The sequence below is a fragment of the Euprymna scolopes genome, chromosome 10 (assembly GCF_053919585.1).
Source record: "Euprymna scolopes isolate OS-2025 chromosome 10, ASM5391958v1, whole genome shotgun sequence".
Classification (NCBI taxonomy): Eukaryota; Metazoa; Mollusca; class Cephalopoda; order Sepiida; family Sepiolidae; genus Euprymna; species Euprymna scolopes.
Window position 1 is genome coordinate 45,546,449 of NC_136491.1, and position 20,982 is coordinate 45,567,430.

Consider the following 20,982-nt stretch of genomic DNA (forward strand, 5'->3'; position numbering starts at 1 on the left):
ATTGGGTGTTCTTTACTCAGTAATTTACTAGAACTTTTTTCCCGCCACATTGATAAACATTCTAAATTTGTTTGGGATTTGCAAGCGGTGTGCTTGCTTGTTTTGTGTTTAGTGTATTTTTGAGGTAAAAAACCTGCATGTGGTTGGAAAGTTTTTTTTATCATAATGCTTTTGTTTCAGCATTACCAATTGGAGTCACAGAATTAGGAGAGTGGGCCGGCCTGGGGGAGGGGGCGATTTGATTATCGCTTATGCACTCTCAGCATTTCTAGCTTTTCGGGCTAAGATTGTCATTATCTATGGAGTTCCATAAGATGCTTAAAGATGTAATTCCATGGTGATATGCCATCTCTATGGAAATTCCACTGCACATTTATCTGGATAAGCTCTCAATTAGGATATTTACATTGACATATAAATAGAAAGTTTGGTGGCACTCGAGAGAAAGCAAATTTATAATCCAGATAAAGTGTGTGTATTTCATTAAGTTCACTTGCGTAACATATTGTGTCATTTTTCATTTCAGTGTAGAAATTATGAAAGATGGCCGTGTCTGTTACTGAATTGGATGTATTCAAGATATTGATTGAGGAAGACCAAAAATCTAAAGCCAAGACTGATCTAAAGAGACTTGTTGAACTCTTCCAGTTATCATACAATGTTGAGTTGACTGCTGCTCAACGAGATTTACTGAAACCATGTTTAAAGAACTATCATACAAGGAAGAAACGTCAATTCCACGATAAACACATTAAGGTAGATTGGAAAGAACTTGCTGGTTTCGCGAAAGAGGAGACTATTGTCAATTCCATCATATGAGGATCAGGGGAAGAGCAGTAAGAGGAAGTCATTAGATGAGCTTGGAAGCAGGAAACAGCTGAAAACTCGAACTGATGATCTGTGGAAGCAAGTGCAAGCATTAACAAAAGAGGAAGATGTCACTGAATCTAGAGTTTTGGGGTTGCTGTTGACTAGATGTACTGATAAAAAGGACATTAAGAATTTGGGTAAGGATTTGTGGGACAATGATACAAGCAGTAAAAAACTCTAGAAACAACTCTTGCAGTTTACACAGATTGTCGCCTCGGTAGAGAGACATACACTAACCTCAAACGTGTTTTGAAGTCTGGAGGTTTCAACATTCTCCCAGCATGGAAACATCTGCGTCAAGTCTAGTATGAAATCACTCCTGCTATAACCAACCTCCCACAACCTCATGTTGGTGTGCACTTCAAACTTCTACCTGCTTTGAGCCTCACTGCAAATCGCATCTTGGAAAATTTGACAGAAGTAGATCTTAACGGCATTGATACACTCAACATGAAGTACAAGTTTGGGTTTGACGGTAGTGGAGGTCATGCAATTTTCAAACAGAAGAAGAATAAACAGACTAACAACCTGATTCTTTCAATGTTTTGTCCGTTGGAGCTCAAGCGCGACAATGGAGTTGCAGTTTGGACACAAAGTATGCCAAATACACCCAAGACACAACGTGCTTTGATGATTCAGACTGGTAAGGAAACTTCATTTCCTTGCAGTCTCAAGAGATATTCAATGAGGATATTGGAACAGCAAAGGATGATGGATTTTGAATGTGAAGTAAAAACAGATCAAAGTCAAGGCGACATGTGCATCCTACATGATGGATTGCAAGGCATCCAATTTATACCTGGGGCTTGGTGGTGCATACTGCGACCTGTGCGAGTTCACAAAAACTGATCTCTTTGACCAACTGCTCATTCAGTCAGGGATTGAAATTACGAGAAGTGTTGAAAATCTTCACAATATTTTCAATGAATTCAAGTCCAATGATGGCACAATTCATAAGCAGAGGAATGACTACGAAATTCGCACTAACATTACAACTAACTGAGGCTAAGGCAAACAGCAATCTGTTCCTCAAAAGGTCGAAAGAGGAACTGCAACAGTTGCTTCTTCTAAATTTGGGAGGAATTTGATGAGACTTTGCTGATTCAACTGGGCAGAGTGGCAACACAACTACTGGTAATACAGATAATAGAAGATTGTTGCATTGTAGCACTACTCATTCCAGTATATCAACTTTGCCTGATCACTACCAACATCGGATGTTGGAGTTTGGCATGAAATTGTAAGTAATTTTGCGGATCATGAGCTCAAAGAAAGGATCAAGATTGAGGCATACAAGCAGTTTTGTATTGATCTGAATATTTTTCTCTTGAGTGAGTTTCCAAAAGAGATTAATAGCAATTTACTTAGTCCTTGGATTAGCATCACACCATCACTTCATAAAGTTTTCGCACATTCCTGGGAGCTGATGATGTTGAACGAGGGCTTTGGTTTGGGATCCCTAGACGAATCAAGATTCTCCGTGGTATTTGAACCAAACTCTCAAGGAAAATCAGTCAGCAGAGTAACCTTGAGGATACCCTCAACATATTATCGCTAGAATCTGATCCAATTGTTAATTTCGAGAGAGCAAAAGGAAAGGCCTACTGCAAAGAGTGTCAAGTGAGAAGACATTCAACACGCTATTGTCCAGAGCGCCATATCAAAGAAGGACCTCTTGCTCTAGAAGAAGCACTTTTTCAGTCTCTACTTGAATAAAAACATGGATTTATAAGACCTTGTTCAGTTTTTTTATTTGTAATAACACTGTACATGAATGTTTGTTTTTTATCATCCTATCTTTATGTCTGGATGTATTTCAAATGTTCAAACATGTTTCTCTAGTTATGTGAATAGAGGGCAATACTCTGCATAGAGATTTATTGTATTTGTGTTTTAGGCCAATGTTTAAGTTAGGGGACTTGTTAAATTTATATACAGTTAACCAGTGTATTGCAAACGCAATCATCAGGGATTAGATGTTTATCCATAATTTTTTGCAGCTGTAACTTGATTTCTTAAACTTTTTTTTTACCCAAAATCCAGCAAGAGTCATAACTTTTTAGTATTTCTGAAGTCATTTATAGCTGATTTTGAAAGGAAAAAGGTTCTAGAGGGTGCCTAACTGCTAGTTTACCATTTGCAAAAGAAAAAAAAAAAAAAAAAGAAAAAAATAAAGAAATAAAAACAGGTGATCAAGCATAACACTGAGCTTTGTCGATATGTATGAATATTCTCGAAAAATGAAATTGGTGAACAAATCACTAAAATTTGAAAATACTCATGTTTTTAATCTCAATATATTTTCTAAACAGGGAACTGGCACAAAAGTATTTTAAACTGATCATATAGTGCTTTAAAAGTGCTTTCTGGATCATATATGGTTTAGTATGTGCCAGACCCCGGTTTTTGGCCTTTTTTTCTTGGAAGATGAAATCCTGAAAAAATGACTAGATTTTGTACATTTTTGGTGTGAATTTATTCAAAAACAGTACTTTTTTCAAAAAAATACTCAAAAACTGCAGTATGAAAGTGATATGGACACCAACTATGATTGTCTAGTGGTCCATATGTAAGTTTAAAGTGACCTTGTAACACATTTGGGACTTTATTGTTCCAATTTTCAAAATATGGTGATCTAACAAAAAATTTTAAGATAAAAAATTAAAATCCAAAATTTTTTGTCACGTCTGCCAAATTAAAAATGCCATAACTTGAGAAATACTTAAGGTAAAGATCTCATTTTTATAGCATTTGATCAAATTTTATACTCTCTAAAAATAAACTGATCCAAAGGCTGCTTGAAAACTTTGGATTTTGGCCTATTTCTACCCTTTAGCCCACTGTGTGGTGTGATCTGTAGAAGTCACAATTCTTGTGTCACATCCCCACGGAAGCCACAAGACTGATATTGTGACAACTGTAGTAATAATAGTGAAACTAATATTAATAAAGCAAAGGTTGTGGCAAGAGTAACAGCATAACCCATGAGAACACAGAAATTGAACGTAGCTTGCCGATTCTACTAGTAGTATTGCATTACCCACTGTTTGACCTCCTCTCCCCCAAAATGCAATCAATTACTTACCCCAATTATTCGTTTCATCGCCTCCAGCTTCAAGTTATCTTTGTTCCCATCCAACATAGTTTTGAGGTCTTCATGTCTACAAAATATGAAAGATAATAAAAACAAATGAAAACAATGAAAACTTCATAACTATTAATTTCCAGATATACAAGCATAAAAGCCACACCGTGTGTAGGCATTAACCCAATAATTCCCATGGTCCTATTTTTAGGACTAGAACAATAATTAACTATATTTCAGCAGCATCTGTATCTTTCAGAGATATTTATAGTTAGTAATAAAGATTGATGTGCATTTCAAACATTACACTTACTGCTTGATGTATATTGGCAACACGAATGTCTCAGTTTTCAGTATACTATGAAAATCTAGTGAAAGGATATAATTAGTTTCATCTGTCATTATTAAGTGGTTTTGATGAGAATTTGTTTTTTTCCATGTTAAAAAGACATACCCTGATCAAGAAATCTTGCATAATAATATTGTTGTTGCAATGGGATTCACAAAAGGTTTAGTCGGCTTTTTCCTTGGCATGTACTACATCTTAAATCAAAGCAACCCACGCATGGCAGTCCTGAACAAGGTCGCACAAAATGGTTAGTCACTCATGGTGCCGTCAAAGGCCAACCACTTGTGAACCTAAAAATTCAGTCAAGTCCTTCTTGACGGTTGTTGTCCAGATCCTCAGCTGGACACCAACACACTTACGCCAGCTAGAGAAAGTGAGGTAGGAAGGATTACATCGTAAATTAGCTTTTCCTCCAGGTAATGGACCATATATGCATACCATCAAAAATGTTGCTGCAATAGAACATATAGCAGTGACTTAAGATTGAGATGCTTGTGGAAAATAGCAGTTGGGACACAGTCAGCCTGCCAGCTATGCAAGGTATGGTGGAAGTAGTCACTGTGAAAGAATGATACACTTGGCAACAAATTGGTAAATGGGCCTCTTTATCTTTATTGAAATCTCTCTATGTCTTCGAAATGACTACTGGAAGAGTATAAAACGGATATAGTAATCTCAATTCAACAGTCAATGTTGCACCCAGATGGAATAACGGTATACAAATGACACCATATCTTCTGAAGAGACCGAAGAAGAGAGAACCTTAGTTTTTGATGTGTTGATGCGTATACCCACACAAAGTTCAGTCTTTTTAGCACAATCTGTACCTCATCTTAGATCGACTCCAGCAATCTAATGTCATAGATATAAGCAAAATCTGACACTTCTGATCCAACTGCCACTTTCTAATCGTCCTGGATAGGTGATTAAGGATGTAGTAATAGTAAAATTGAAGAGAGTTGAGGAGAGTGCGCATCCCTGACGAATGTTAATCTTCATCTCAAAGGTTCCCAACTTGCACCACATACATGTACTCAAACACTTGTCTACCTAGAATAGCATTGAATAAGATGAAGCTTTGCAAGAACATCTGCCTGCATGATGCACCAAACGGAACCTGTAAATGGAATTGAAGGCAGCTACAAAATCAATGAAGTCACCTGCTGATGAGCCACACGCTCCTTGAAAGTGCTATGAAGGTTGAAAATTTGGTTAGTTATGAGGGTTTACGCAGAGGAGTAATACCTTTCCAAGATGTCCTTCTGTGGCACATTTTACTGGTCCCCATGTACATCACAGTATATAATGCATCTGAAAGTACTCTTGTGCAGCTACAGAATGTAGTTAGCCTCTCCATAATGAATGCCCATTTGTGTATGGTGAACAATCACACACTTCATGAGGTTACCCTGCTAATGTACTTGGGCATAGACAGAACATGGTATATCTAGATAAGTTAAACATCACTAAAAACTTCCTATCTTTTACGAGCAGTTGTAGTTCTTGTGGTGATCATGAACAAACAGATGCCTCGACAGAGAGAATGTGGCGGAAAATTCCAAAAAGGCATCCGGGTTGGAAGCCGGCAGTTATTTTTAATTCTTCTATCCCTGTGTCTGTTGGATAATAGATGTGTCATATGGAAGTATCACAACAAGGTAAAACTGAGGACTTTTTTTTTTAATGGAAACTGTTCAAGATAAGGCATGAAGCCACTTGATGTAAGGAGCTTAAAAAACTACTTTAAGGTCAAAAACTTGCTTGCCAATGATAAGTGTTTGATGGAATAGATTCTGACGGAGAAAATGGCAATTCTTCCTTCTTTGTCAGAAACATTGTTTACGCAATATGAGAACTAAAGAACAAAAGTGAGAGTTCCGAGGCTGCCAAAAGTAAGTTAGGTTAGGTTGGGTTTTATGGCATATCAACCTTTTTTTTTTGGGGGGGGGGTTATTTAATGCTGATCCAAAAGTAAACCCAAGATTCACTTTCTACTCCTCTTAAATTATAACGTTGAGTTGAGTTAGGAAGAAACACTTGAGACTAGAACTAGAGATGAATGTCTGGTCATATTTTTTTCACTTCTTTCTTACATCTTTATAATTTTCTATCTCCCCTTAAATAAATTCTCATGACAATTCTTTCCTATGACAGACACAATTAATGAAAAAAATAATAAAGTGATAGCATCAACCGCTGCTGGTATGAAATAAAATAGTTGTGAAGGGTCAACGAGGATGGAAAGATAAAGAAGTGAGAGTACCATCCAGATCTCCACTGAATGGTACAAAGTATAGTGGAATCTTGGAGAAGTTTATTGCCACTAAAATTCCATAGAAAGTCAATAGCCATTGTCAGTGAGAAATCAATGGTAAAAGGCTGTTGCAAGAATGCAAAAAGACTTACAACAAGTATCTAAAGAGTATTGGAAATCTGGGGAGACTTGTCACTCAGTCTTCAAGGAATGTCATTTGTTATTGCCAGTGAGCAATCACTGATAATGACACATGTGAAAACTTCTAGTGAGTAAATAAATACGATATTCCTTTGCAACTCTGCAAATGGCTTGATTTTGGATTCAAACATGTGACTCAAGGTCGCCATCTTGTGGTTTTCTTATGAATGAACTGATCAAACAATATTACGTTTCCACAAGGACCCGTGGCACTGTGGTTGGAGTACTTGGAAAAATCAATTGTAAAAATGATATTCTCCTAAAGGTTGAATGTTTAAGTGTGGGTGACCGAAAAATAAAATTGTAAAATTACTTAGGACCTCTATCCAGTCATCGCTGATGGAAAGAGAGCATGCTGAAGTAAATAAAAAGTTCCGTTCAAAATTCCATCCAAATTCCAGAGTTCAATAAGATACACCTGAAGAAGGTGGAAGGTTACATAGACTGAAACATTGTGAAAATGGCACTTAAGATGAGAACAGTAGTCTGAAAAATCCAAATAATACAATGTTAATAAACATTTATGATATTAATTCATTAATTCTACAAACCTTCATCACTAATCGTGTTTTTAAAAAATTTTTTTTACAGCATATCAAAACCTTTTATCTAATAATTTTAATAAAAAATGGTTCTGCTCCAAGTTCTTAATATCTTCAAATATTTATTCATGATGTAAATTTATGCATATACAAACAGATGTCATATTCAGTACTGGCTCTTTTTAATCCATAGATGAGAGTCTGACATTGAAAAGTTATCATTCTAGACCAAAGTGGACCTGAAAATAATGTCAAAATTAAGGAGTGACTTCACACTTTTCAACTGGGGTCTCATCACCAAATGTAATTTAAACTCATACTCAGTACAAATTGATTGCATTATAAATTCCGTAGAGCATACATTTTTTTCAGGTGGCCATAAGGGGGACTGACTAAATGGCCACCTGCTCTTTCTTGCCAGTGAAGTAAAAATAAATCTGCCTGTCAGAGAAGAAAATTTATGTTTTTATCTGTCTTGAGCATCATGTACAGGTTCAATTGCAAACTAAATTGTTAGTGGAAAAAAAAAAAAAAATCAGGTAAAATTACTTAAAGCTATAAGCTGTTCTGAAATAATGTTTCACATCATTTGTTTTTATTCCTCTGAAGTTAATGCTAAACCTAATCTCTTTTATACTTGTTTTAGAAGCAGATGAATATGTTAAAATTTGAATATTTACTATTAACCTCATCAGTTTAGCTGCATATGTGTGGGCGAATAAGTATTCTCCATGCACATGGCAATTATGTTTATGCGGCTTTTTTTTTTTTTTTTTTATTAATAAATATGATGTTCTTCTTTAGGAGGAGCTGGTTTTCTCCCACATTAAAAACGACCTTGTGTCACATTTTGTTTTTGTGAGAAAGCAAATAGATACCGGATGTCAGAAAAAAATAGAAACAGCTTAACATAACATTTAGTTTATTTACAATTTGTAAGGGACAAACATTAAAAAGCAGAGTACAGACAGGAAGATTACACAAAAGAAATAACTAGGAGAACACACAGAAATACTAAATTACAAACTCTCAGCAGTGGTAATGCGTCACTCTGAGATAAATATACATAAATATACTCGTTCCTTTACAATTGTCTGAGACTTGGTTGACTATCAGATTTATAACCTAACAAGCTAGAATTTAAAAAGCAAGCAAAATAGTAGAGCCATTTCAGACGTCATACCAATAAGAATCAGAGTCTTGTTTTTGAATTTCCTACTATATGGGAAACAAGACTACAAATGTTGTCGGCAAACAAAATGAACATGAGATTCTATTTTTTTTTTATTCGATTTAAACATGAATATACTGGAAAAACTTGGATTTTTTTTCTTTTAATAAATAAAATATTTTAGACCTAAGAGAGGGAGAATCATTTTCTTATATAAATTTAATGCATGATAATCACCCAGCATAGAACGAAACGAGTAATCACTTTTTTGTCTTTCAAATATGATGGCCATTTTAGAAATACCAAAATAAAATAGTTATTTGTTCTGTCTTACGATATGTAGTCATTTTATGTTCAGTTTATAGATATTTTTTAATTTTCAAGGTCTTTTTACAGGATCCAGAGTGTTGACGTGTAATCGCAAAAATCATTTTTTTTTTTTTTTTGATAACAGGGAGCAAAGGTTAAAATATTTTTTTTAATTAAAAAAAATGACACGAATCATAATTGTTGCTTTTTATGTTAATATTAAAACTAACATTCTAAGTATGAGCCTTAGTATTTTTTCTTTACGAATAACATTCAATTACTACTTCAATAAGTAGTTTTTAATAGATAAAAAATGAATAAGCATCGACCCTCTGCTTTAAACTAACCTTTTGATAAAAATGAAGTTTTAAATAAATAAACGTGTTGCTCTTGAAGTGTTTTTTTTTTTAATGCTACTTAAGTAAAATATGATATTATAAATTGTTGATCATAAATTTAAATAGGTAAAATTGCATTTTAGGTGCGTAAATTAAAAGATTTAAATAAAACCATAAAAACTTATTACTTTATTTTGTAGTTCACATTATTAGATCCAATGTGCGACAATAACACAATATAAGAAGGAATAATAGTCAGTTATAATCATTAACATAACAAGAAACAAGTTCTCGTCACGAAACCTATATGTAAATAAATGGCGTACATATGGAAGTGGTAACCCCCTCTGTATTTTTTTTTTTCTTTTTTTTTTTTTTTTCCAGTGGATTATTATTGAATGGACACCAGTCTACCAGATTATGAGAAATCTTTTTTTTTTTAAATCAATATTTAAATATTTGTAAGGGGTGCTCAGTTTCTAATGTAACATTCTAGTAAACCGATCACCCATTTTAGAACAACTTAACGTTTTTAGGCCAAATTTCGCAAATTTCACCTTTTTTTTTTTATTTTAGCAGTTTGGACTTTTTGAATTTCGCTTTCTCCTATTATTTTATTTACATATTTATGGTCATCTTCAAGGACGGTTTATTCTCGGACAATTTTTTAAATCTTTTTTAAATACGCATTCTTCAAGTGGTGTCACCAGACATTTACAATCTAAGGACAATGAATGTACGCTACCGTACCAACTAAAGACTTGTTTATAAAAAGTTGATTTTTAGGGGTATTTGGGTCTTTATTCCGTATTGTTTTTACTGGTTGCCATGTTTGTTTTTGTGTGACAAACTCGAATACACCTAAAAATAGACTTTTTAAAGGTAAAAAGCTTACAGCATCTCCAGCAAAATTTATTAATTTTTGCTTTTTTAATATTTCTGAATGGACATGGCATGTCCACATAAACAACTTGTTCTGTGCAATTAATCTTTTGGATTGAGCATATTGTAAAGCTGTATCCATGAGTCAAATTTGAAGTCAACTTTTAAAAAAAGCTCAAAACGAATTTTTGAAAGCCAAACTCCTTTTAAAAAAGGCTAAATTTGCGAAATTTGGCTTAAAAACAGTGGTTCTAAAATGGGTGATCGATTTACTAGAACGTTACATTAGAAACTGAGCACCCCATACAAATATTTAGATATTGATTTAAAAAAAAATTTCTTTGATAATTTGGTAGAGTAGTGTCCATCTGATAATATTCTGTTGAAAAAAATGAAAAAAAAAAAAAAAAAAAAACGACGAAAATTAAAAAAAAAAATAAAATACAAAGGAGGGTACTGCTTCCATAGATGCACCAAATAAATTCATGGAGATAGGATAGGAAAAGATTTTGGGATGTGACAAACTGCACCATTTTAATTTACTATCTGAAGTAAATATAGTAAGCATAGGTCATTTGTCAAGGTAAATATAGTAAGCATAGATCATTTGTCAAGATTTTGATCCTCTTTTCTGTCGAAGAGTGTCAAGTAGCGCCTAAAATGCACTTTTACCATTAAATAAATTTTAATTAAAATAATAATGTTCATACTACTACAGATCAGATCCCGTCACAGACAATATTGGTTCAATAAAAACTAATAGCGATTTATAAACACACAAAATGAAACTAGGGTTCTTGAAATGGACAAAAAAAAAAAAAAAAAAAAAAAAAAAAAACATTTCATGAGTGCTGGGACGATAAATTGAAATTAGGAATCGGAAAAATCAGAAGTTTTGAAACTATCGGTATTAGAAAAATGTGTATTTTCCGATGAAAAAAAACAAACAAAAAAAACGATTCTTTTAATTATCTTTTTGGTACTTGTACAGTTTAATCAAGACATTAAAAAATGAAAATATTGACTGAATATTATGGACTGAAGTTCTCCGAAAAAAATTTCACTTAATTTCATCAAGTAGTTTTTTTTTTTTTTTTTTTTTTTTTTTTACAACAACAAAACAATTTGTTATCATACCGATCAAAAGGTAGCTGTTTCGATTTAAAAAAAAAAAAAAAGCTAGTACTTAAGATGGGGAGGGGGTGTCGGCGCTTTAGACTGAGTTATCTCCCTATGGCGTGTTCTAAAAATCCAAACATGGTTGCCTCCAGCGTGCTGTCATAAAAACTTGTTTTTCCACTGTAAAAAAAAAAAATAAAATAAAAAAAAATACTCAATCAACGTGAATTTTTTCTGAGAACTTCAGTCCAAAACGGATACGTACAATATAACTTTTTTTTCGATATTTTAATTTTTTGATGCCTTGAATAAACTTAGCATTACAAGTGTATGCAGTATTTTCGTGGATATCGGCAGTATTACATACCTAATGTGCTTCAACAAATCATATCTTTTTTATTTGTTGGTCTATTTTTAAAAGAATTACATTGGTGAAAAGAAAATAGAATAAACATTCCAATGATGTTAATTTATTTTTCTTTTATGCGTTCAATGTTTTTATGCTCAAAGTTAAGTGTGTTTTTAAGTTTGAGAAAATATCTGCACATTCAACATGTGTTTACCGTAATTTGGGAATAAATAACAATTTTATAGTTAAATATTTAGAGATTTATAAAGAATCAGAATCTGTAATTGTATCGGAATCGAAAAAATGTTGGAATCGTACCAACCATCACTAATATTTACATAGAAAACAACAATAAATGCAACTATTTGTTTTATTTTAAAGAAAACAATCGTATTTTATGTATTTTTTCTAGTGTTATTATTTATTTATTTTTTAGTCACGCGGGCATTTTATTTATTTTATTATAATTGGGTATTATTTATTGTTTCAGTCGTTCGTAGCTTTCGTGTCACACAAGAATATAGTTAATATCAGATGAATCTAAAATAAGCAAAATATACAACAAATAGTTTTTAACCAAACAATAAAATATAATTTGGTTAAAGTTACGATTAGGTACAGAACTTCATTTCAAAGTTGTTGCTTACGCAGACGACTACACGGTGACAAGGCAAAACGTGTACCTATTTCAGATAACGTGAAAAGAAAATTCACTTAATTTCATCAAGTAGTTTTTTTTTTTTTTTTTTTTTTTTTTTTTTTTTTACAGCGTAAAAAAAAATTGGGTATTATTATACAAACACCGTGACAGCGAATTAGTAAAAACAGACGTAGTATTCTGTTACGTTTCGGTGTGCTGAACACGAATCTGAAAACTGGGTTAGGGTTAGGGTTAGGGTTAGGGTACATTTTTTTCTACTAATTCGCTGTCACGGTATTTGTATACATTTACCAAAAATTGTTATGATACCGAGCAAAAGGTTCGATTTTTATGAAGAAAAGCTAGTATTAAAGATGGGGAAGGAGCGTCGGCGCTTTAAACTGAGTTATCTCCCAATGGCGTGTTCAAAATAATTTAAAGATGGCTATCTTCAACGCGTTGTTATCAAAACGTGTTTCTCCGTTTAAAAAAAAAAAAAAAAAAAAAAAAAAACTACTCAAATTAAGTGAAATTTTATTACTTCACGAGGAACGTGGACCCAGCATAAACGGTGTTTATATTTAATGATTGCTCCCTCAAAGCGTTTTCTTTCACTTTCTTTAATCGCGCGTGTATTTTTAAAAAAAAATTTTTCTTTGGGTAAATTTGATTCATACTTTTATTTGGTGCTTGTTTTATTTTATTTTATTTTCTGGGTTTGTATTACTATACACAGATTCGAAAAAGTTGTCAAAAAAACACCTAAAAAAAAAAAAACAAAAAAAAAAAAACAAATATATAACAAATAAATGTTATCAAAGGCAAAAATAGGAAACTATCTAAAATGCTGTTAGAAACCCACCGAATATATGTCAGCCTATGTTACGTAACATATTGAGCGAATTTCTAGCAGTATTTTGTATATTTTTTTAAACTCATTTTTCAAAACCTACCGTGTTCAAGAGAGAGTCGGGCGCCATTTTAAATTTTCCAATACATCGGTAAACACTGTTTTTTGAGTTGAATAAACATGTTACATTAAATAAAAACACTAAAAAAGTATCCAATTAGGTAGAAAAGTAACTTATCTTGCCTTTGATAATATTTATTTGTTATATATTTGTTTTTTGACAACTTTTTCGAATCCATGTGTATAGTAAAACAAACCCTAATTTTTTTATTATTTTCTCCGCTAAATATTTTTTGTTAAATTATTTTTTCATAGATATTCATTCAAATAATGCTTTTGCCCTCCGTTTGGGGGGGGGGGGCTCAAATAGTATCTTCAAAAAGTTTTCGTGATTAAATAAACCCAAGAAAACCTTTTGCGCATGCGCTTTGAGGGAGCTATCATTAAATAAAAACACCGTTTACGCAGAGTCCACCCACGTTCTCCGTGAAGTACCGAAATTTATTTTATTTTTTTTCGGAGATCTTCCTTCACTGAAGATCATCTTCAGTCCAAAACAGATGCGTACAATATAACCTTTTTTTTTTTTTTTCGATATTTTCATTTTTTAATGTCTTGATTAAACTGTATAAGTACCGTAATTATTACATAAACATCTGATTTCACGATTCATTGAGACGCCATATTTTTAAATACAGGAGAAGTCACTCAGTTTGTAATTCAGTTCATATACAATTCTCCGAAAAAAATTTAATTTTTATTAATAAATTATTTTCTACTTTATAATTTTTCATAATTTAATTACGTACGATTAACCTTAAGTCGGAGGTGGTTACCAATCGACTTAGAGTAAGCTTTTGGGGTATTTATTTATTTATTTTTTTACTATAGACAACAAAACAGCAAAGTAATAATATATATCACAAATAAATGCTATCAAATGCAAGATAAGTTATTTTTCTATCAACTGGATAAATTTTTAGTGTTTTAACTTATTCTGACGCGTTTATTCAGTCCGAAAAACAAGCGTTATGCGAGAATAAGAAAAACATGGCCAACACGGGATCACATCTTTGAAGTTTGGATAATCGTTCAAATAAAAACAAAATATTGGTAAACGTATCCAATAAATGTTATCGCGACTACTGACTGTGACTACTCACCCCCTCAAAAAAACAATTAAAAAAAAAATGTAGAAAAAAGCAGCTTTTTATTTAAATGTGTTCATCTAACTTCTGTATTATCACCTAACAATTTAATAATAAAAGATATAGGAAAACTTGAATCTAACTGGACAATACCATTTATATAGCGCGAGTCAACTCAAGTAGTGTATTAGCGCCAAACATCATCTTATCACATGATCAAAAAAATAAGCATTGTTTACTAAATATCTTGTTTCGCCCTTTGCGCACCGCAACCACCGCCGCGGCGCCGCACCGGACTTCGTAATGTTGGCTCGGGCTCGACCGGCAGCTAACGTAAACCGCCGGAATATACCGAACTTAAACAATGGGAGGGGGTATTTATTGGCTACTAATTATAATGAAAAAAGAAAAGCAATAAAATAAATATTTTTTTGTTTTAAGTAAATAGAAACATTTTTCTTGATACTCATGCAGTCATGCACTTATGTTACCGTGCTGAAAAAATAACATTTAGAACGCTATTCTTAACATGGGGAGTGTTTTGTAATTATCTTGTACTTCCACCTAACAATTTTAATTAAAAAAAAAAAAAAAAAAATATTGTAAAACCGTAATTTGAAAATACGGTGCTAGTGCACTTACTGATCCGGCGGATCAGTAAGTGCACTAGCACCGTATTTTCAAATTAAATACGATTTAAAAAATAGCGCGGATCACTGATCCGCGCTATTTTTTAAATCGTATTTCCAAGTTTAATTAAAGTTTTGTTTTGTTTTTTTAATCAATTGTAAGGATAAAGTATAGAATATGTACAGAACACCATACCCTCCCCATGTTAAGAATGGCTTTTTAAATAACATTATTTCAGCACGGATCAATAAGTGCACTTGTACAGAAAATACTATTTAAAAAATGGGTACTAGTGCAGAGAGTGATCCGATCCGCCGATCCGGACGTAAATAACGTTATTATTTAAAAAGCCATTCTTAACATGGGGAGGGTGTTTTGTACCTATTCTATACTTTAACCTTACAATTGAATAAAAAAAAAAAAACTTTAATTAAACTTGGAAATACGATTTAAAAAATAGCACGGATCACTCTGCCTCTGCAGTGCAGAGTGCACTTGCACTAGCACCAAAAAATGGAGTGGTAACAAATGCATAAAACGCCCTTCTCTTCTTTTTCAAGAGATTTTAAAGGAAAAATTAGATTTGTTTTGTAAGTTTTTAATGTTTATTGCTAGGAAAACTTGATTTTTTTTTTTTTAAGAAAATCAAGAATTTTTAGGAAAACTGACATTTTTTAGCATAAGAGTTGGTTGGACTGATTAAATTTGCGCACGATTAAATTTTTTTTTTTTCTTCCAATTTATTAAAAGTCGTCTGCTTCGTATTTTATTCGCTAAGCGCGTTTGTTTTCGCTTTTTCATTGGCTAATCAACTTCACTCGCATATTCCGGCGGTTTACAATTAACTGCTAAGTCAAGCCCGAGCAAACATTTACGGAATCTGGTGCGTAAATTGCAAAAGTACCCTATGGCGAAATACTAGGAATATGAAACATGCTTAGATTATTTGGAAATTTTTATAAATGATTTCACTTATGGCCTTCGTTTGGGAAATGCGAAATTATAATTTAAAAAGTTGTGTACAATATAATTGAAATTAATCTTATCTTTAATGACAGATTGTTTCTGATATAGTTAATGTTAAGGTATTATTATACAAACACCGTGACAGCGTTAGGGTTAGGGTTAGGATTAGGGTTAGGGTTTAGGGTTAGGGTTAGGTTTAGGGTTAGTGTTAGGGGTTAGGGTTAGGGTTAATTCGCTGTCACGGTGTTTGTATAGTTTTACCAACCGATGACCGTGGCTGAACATTTAGGAAGTCACTCTTAAGCTGGGGAGAGGATGGAGGCTTTGTTAACTATTTTGTACTTTCATCTAACGATTTATTAAACAAAATATGCCGTAAAAATGTATTTAACTTGAAAATACTATCTAAAAAAAAGCACGATTCGTAAAGTGCATAAAAATAAAATAAACAAAATTATAAATTTATATTATAAAATAAAGATCTATAAACACTATTTTAGGGGAAAATAACATTAACAGTAAAAAAAAAAAAAAATGATGGTTTCAGATAGGTCAAGATTTGTTTAATAATTTGTGTCTATAATAACAAAACATGAGCCTTTGGCTTTTTAGCTATGAGCAAAGTGTGGTATATATTCTCAGAATATATTCTTATTTATTTTTTAAAATCTAAGCTATGCGATTTAAACCTTATTATTCCGATAGTACGTTTCATCATTTCTACTTCCGATCAGTGAAGGAGAAATCCTTCTAGACGGAGACAATTATTTTTCATTTTTGTGTTCCTAGGAGCTCTAGATCTTACTGAATGTTTTGGCATTTTTTTTTTTTTATTATTATTCTTTTTACCGCGATTATAAAGGTTAATACGTTACCTTAATTTATAGTTTTCAAAACAGTCTGGTTTAATTATTTAATAACCAAACAACACAGTGAATTAAACCCAACTTCCTATTAAAAAAACAAGTTGTTAATAAACAAACAATACAATATTGGCATTTTAAAGAATTGCATTTTCGCAATCTGCTCAGTTGCATGCTGACATTTTTATACAACTAATATTTTCTTGTGAACTATTATAATCAAAATAAATAAATGAATAAACAAATAAATATACTTTTTGAAGTCGTTGGTAAAAAATCCGCTACTAGCCGGGTCATTGGCAATATCCACTTCGCCGCTACCGGTAGACGATGGAGGCTTATCGTTGCCATACGACATGTGCATTCCGTTTCCAGCCATAACTGACTTAAATCCTAGAATATAATCCTACCAAAATATAAACAGATGAAAGCCACCACTCGTCTCCGACTTGGTCACCTGTCCTCCCGTTAGGGTAGGTGGCTTTCTCTTCTCTAAACACTAAAAAGAAAGAGCTGATGCTAACTCCGACTTCTTTGCTGCCTTCAAAAATGGCAGACACCGGAAGTCAACATTACACGCCCCCCTCGCAAACCATTCGGCACGTTTCCTCCAGCTGTTTGCCATGAAAATGCATAAAGAACAAATAATAAATTACTAAAATCTTTTCAGGTTGCATTTAAAGAACTTGCTTGCCTTTTCATCTACTGTGAAGAAATAAAATTATTTTCAAAGAATTCTATTTTTGTTTATTTTTAAGGATTAAAATATATGACGTCACCAATTAAGAACCGGAACAAGCTATTCACACGGTCGTAGTGACGTATATCATAAAATTAACCTGATCTTATAGAACAGTTACCGGGTAAATAAGTAATCAGGGGCAGACGACAGTTTTTAAGAGAAATATTATCAAAATAATTCCAATAATTATTTTATTTAAAAACATTTTCTTTGTTCTCAATTCTGCTTTTCGGAATAAGATCCGGGTGAAATTTAACGGTCTCTAAAAGTTTATTGCAAAATTAACGTTCCTGATTAAAATTTATAAACAATGTCAACAGCCGTCGGAGTTTTTGCTCGGCACCAAAAAGCAAAAACCAATGCGAATTTATTTGCATATAAATAAATATAAATCCACCCCTTCATGGCACTAACCGATGCAGGTTTAACTGGTTTCCTCCAAAGGAGGGAGTTTCATGGGAGTATGAAATTCACAAACGGTCCTCAGTCGCATGTATACCCCCATTAGGGGAGATGACGACGTTAGGTTTTTGCAACTCTTGCAGGGAGGTATCGACGTCCTCCTCCATACAGCACCTAGACTTCCCAAATAGTCACCCATCTGGTACTAACCAGGCTCAACGGTGCTTAACTGCAGTGATCTGACAAGAACCGGTGTATCAGCATAATTATGCTGTACATTAGATCACTAAAGTTAAGCAACGTTGAACTTGATTATTACTAAAACGGGTAACTAATTTGGGAATTCCAGGCGCTGTATGTAGGAGGACATCGACACCTCCCTGCAAGAATTAAAAAATCCTAACGTCGTCGTCTCCCCTAACGGGGATATACGTGCAACTGAGGACTGCTTGTAAATTTCATACTCCCATGAAACTTCCTCCTTTGGAAAAAGCCAGTTAAACCTGCATAGGATTAGTGCCATGAAGGGGCGAATTTATATTTATTTATATGCAAATAAACCCACATTGGTCTTTATTATATAAGAGGATTATAGATATTATTTTTTGATCCTATACTTTTTTCTCTAAGACTGTTCCTTACATAAATAAAACAAAAGTAAAGAAAAAAATTTTTTATATATAGTCACAATGTCATGTATTTTCACCCCTGCCATAATTACAAAGGCTATTATACCTGCAACAGCTGGATATTGATGTTTCAGTGGAAAAACAAAAGAAATACAGTAAGGTGATGGGCGGAAGCTAAACAATTTGAATACACCTAGCAACGTATTTTTAAAAAATTATCAATCAAACAAACAATAACGCTTAATTTGGATTATTCAAACTACTGTTCTCATCTTGAATGTTATTCGGGCAACCAATGTAATCTCTGACCTTCTTCACGTGTATCTTGTCAAACTCTGGAATTTTTCCATCAAACTTGGGAATCTGCACATAATTTCGTACAAAACCTTTTATTCAATCAACAGGTGTGGCATGCCATCATTCCATCAGTGATGATTGGGTAGAAGTCTTAAGTAATTCACAATTGTATTCTTAGTATTGTCCATACTTAGGATCGAACTTTCAACCTCCAGAAGAGTGTCACTTGCAAGTGAACTTTACCTAGTATTTTCTCTATTACTAGCCTGGGTGTCTGGCGTTGCCCGGTTGATTGGAGGTGTGTGTTGAGCAAAAAAAAAAGTGGTAGTAGGCAAGCTGGCTTGAACCCATACCACGAAGAAGGAAAAGAATGTGAAAAAAAAAAAATGTGACGTCTTTTCCGTTGCATTCATCACCAAACCGGAAGTGACAAAGGTTTAAATTAAGACTAATCAATCGAAAAGAGGGATATTTCGAAAATATCGGCAAAAAAAGCGACCCCCACCTTGTAGAAAAGTGCCTAGCTGAGGGTGAAGGAATTCATTTTTTTTTTTTTTTTGTCAATTTTTAGATATTTGTTGTCCGAAGGGTTGATCTTCAAAACGATACAGATCTGGTGAAAATCCGTCGCCTCTGTCAAAAGTTTTAGGCAGACATACAAACATACGTACATACATTTAAAAAGACAGGTGAGACTTATATTATAGACTAGCAGGAGGCACTCGGCGTTGCCCGAATGTTTGGAAGTGTAAAAGAAAAAAAAAGTTTTAGTAGGAAGGTAGGACTGAACCCCGAAGCCTTGACGCGAAGGTGGAAACGAAAAGGAAAAAAAGTCAGACACCTAACCGTCTCAGCCACGAGGGAAAGGAACTGATAAGGGCGTTAAGTGAATGTTTATGAAATGAAATAAACAGGTGTGAGGAAGTGGCGTGGTGTTTTACCTAGTTTTGCGCTGCAAGTCAGATCATTCGTTTTTCAAAGCGGCAAGCTGGTAAAAGTCGGGCAAATTAAATAGACATGCAACCCCTGTTTGTAACTCTTAGATATTATCATTTAGACATGATATAAAAAGTTTACAGAAGGAGTGAGCTGACCGATCGCTTCTCGGAAAAAAGCCTTTCGCGGACATACACAAAAAGCGAAGTACATACATACACTCACACATTTTCGCTTATATATATATACTATCGGGGGTACCCGGCGTTGCCCGGGTGTTTGGAGGTGTGTGTGCTGTTAAATAAAAAAGAAACCGGGGGGGGGGGGGGGGTAAAAGTTGGTAGGATCGAACCCGAAGCCCTGAGGTGAAGTTTGAAAATAAAATCGGCCAGTCAGAATGAGTTACTAAAAGATGTTTGAATTTATTTAAGTAAGAACCAAATTGACGTGTGCGCACACGGAAGTCTTGAGCATTACGACGACGATAGCAAATGAGGTCAATGATTAGGTTTGTTTGTTATAAGCAAAGTAAAAAAAGAAAACAGCGTTAAAACTTAAGGGGGGGGTAATCAAAACATTGAAAAAAAAACACAAAAAAAAACTAAGGTAAGGCAAACGAACGATGTTAAATGTAAAAAGAAAACAAAAAAACGAACACATGAAAAATGGCTTAAATAAGCCTGTTTCGATATTAAAATTTAAAAAATTGGTGGGTACCTGGGTGTTTTTGGGTGTGTGGTCGGGGGTGGATAAGCGAAGTAAAAAAAAAAAAACAGAAAAACGAATGTTACGTGAAAAATGGCTTAAATAACACGGGTTCAATATTTAAATTTAAAAAATCGAAAAAAAAAAAGAAGATATCTCACACCACGATTCGAACCCAAAATGTTTAGATAACGAACCAACGCGCTAATCAACTGAGCTAATGCAACGTACATGAAATTTAGTCAGTTTTTCAACTATTTAAAGTAAATCAAGTCATGACGTCATCTGGCACATGCGTAGAACCGGTCGTCATCACGAGAGGACTGTTTTTGTTGACCCCCCGTCGAAAATTGTCGATTTCGGAGTGAAAAAATGAACGTTTTTGGCTAATTTTTCGAGCGAAGGATGGAGCTTCAACATGATACCGAGTTTGGTAATTTTTGTTCCGACTGTCAAAAGTTTTTAGCAGACACACAAGCATACACACATACATACATACATACATTTTCGCTTTTACATATATAGAAGATATATAGATGTCAAATGCCCTATTTGAAATTCTATGAAAATTCCCGAGTGCGACAGAAAGATTTCCAAGTACGATAGAAAGATTCTTGACAGAAAGATTCTTGAGCTTGACAGAAA

The 20,982-nt window shown here is 33.6% G+C and overlaps 1 protein-coding gene across 3 annotated transcripts in view; it reads right to left on the reverse strand.

Annotated features, from left to right (window-relative positions):
• Positions 1–17,433, reverse strand: part of LOC145285963 (AP-3 complex subunit beta-2-like) — a 119,693-nt gene extending 102,260 nt beyond the window's left edge. For all 3 annotated transcript variants that reach the window (XM_080134491.1, XM_080134490.1, XM_080134489.1), the window contains exons 1-2: positions 16,881–17,433; positions 3,956–4,031 (exon numbers count right to left, since the gene is read on the reverse strand). In XM_080134491.1, coding sequence (XP_079990617.1) covers positions 3,956–4,031; positions 16,881–17,005 — 201 coding nt within the window. In that variant the 5' untranslated portion in view covers positions 17,006–17,433. The remainder of the gene's footprint in view (positions 1–3,955; positions 4,032–16,880) is intronic.
• Positions 17,434–20,982: the final 3,549 nt, after the last annotated feature.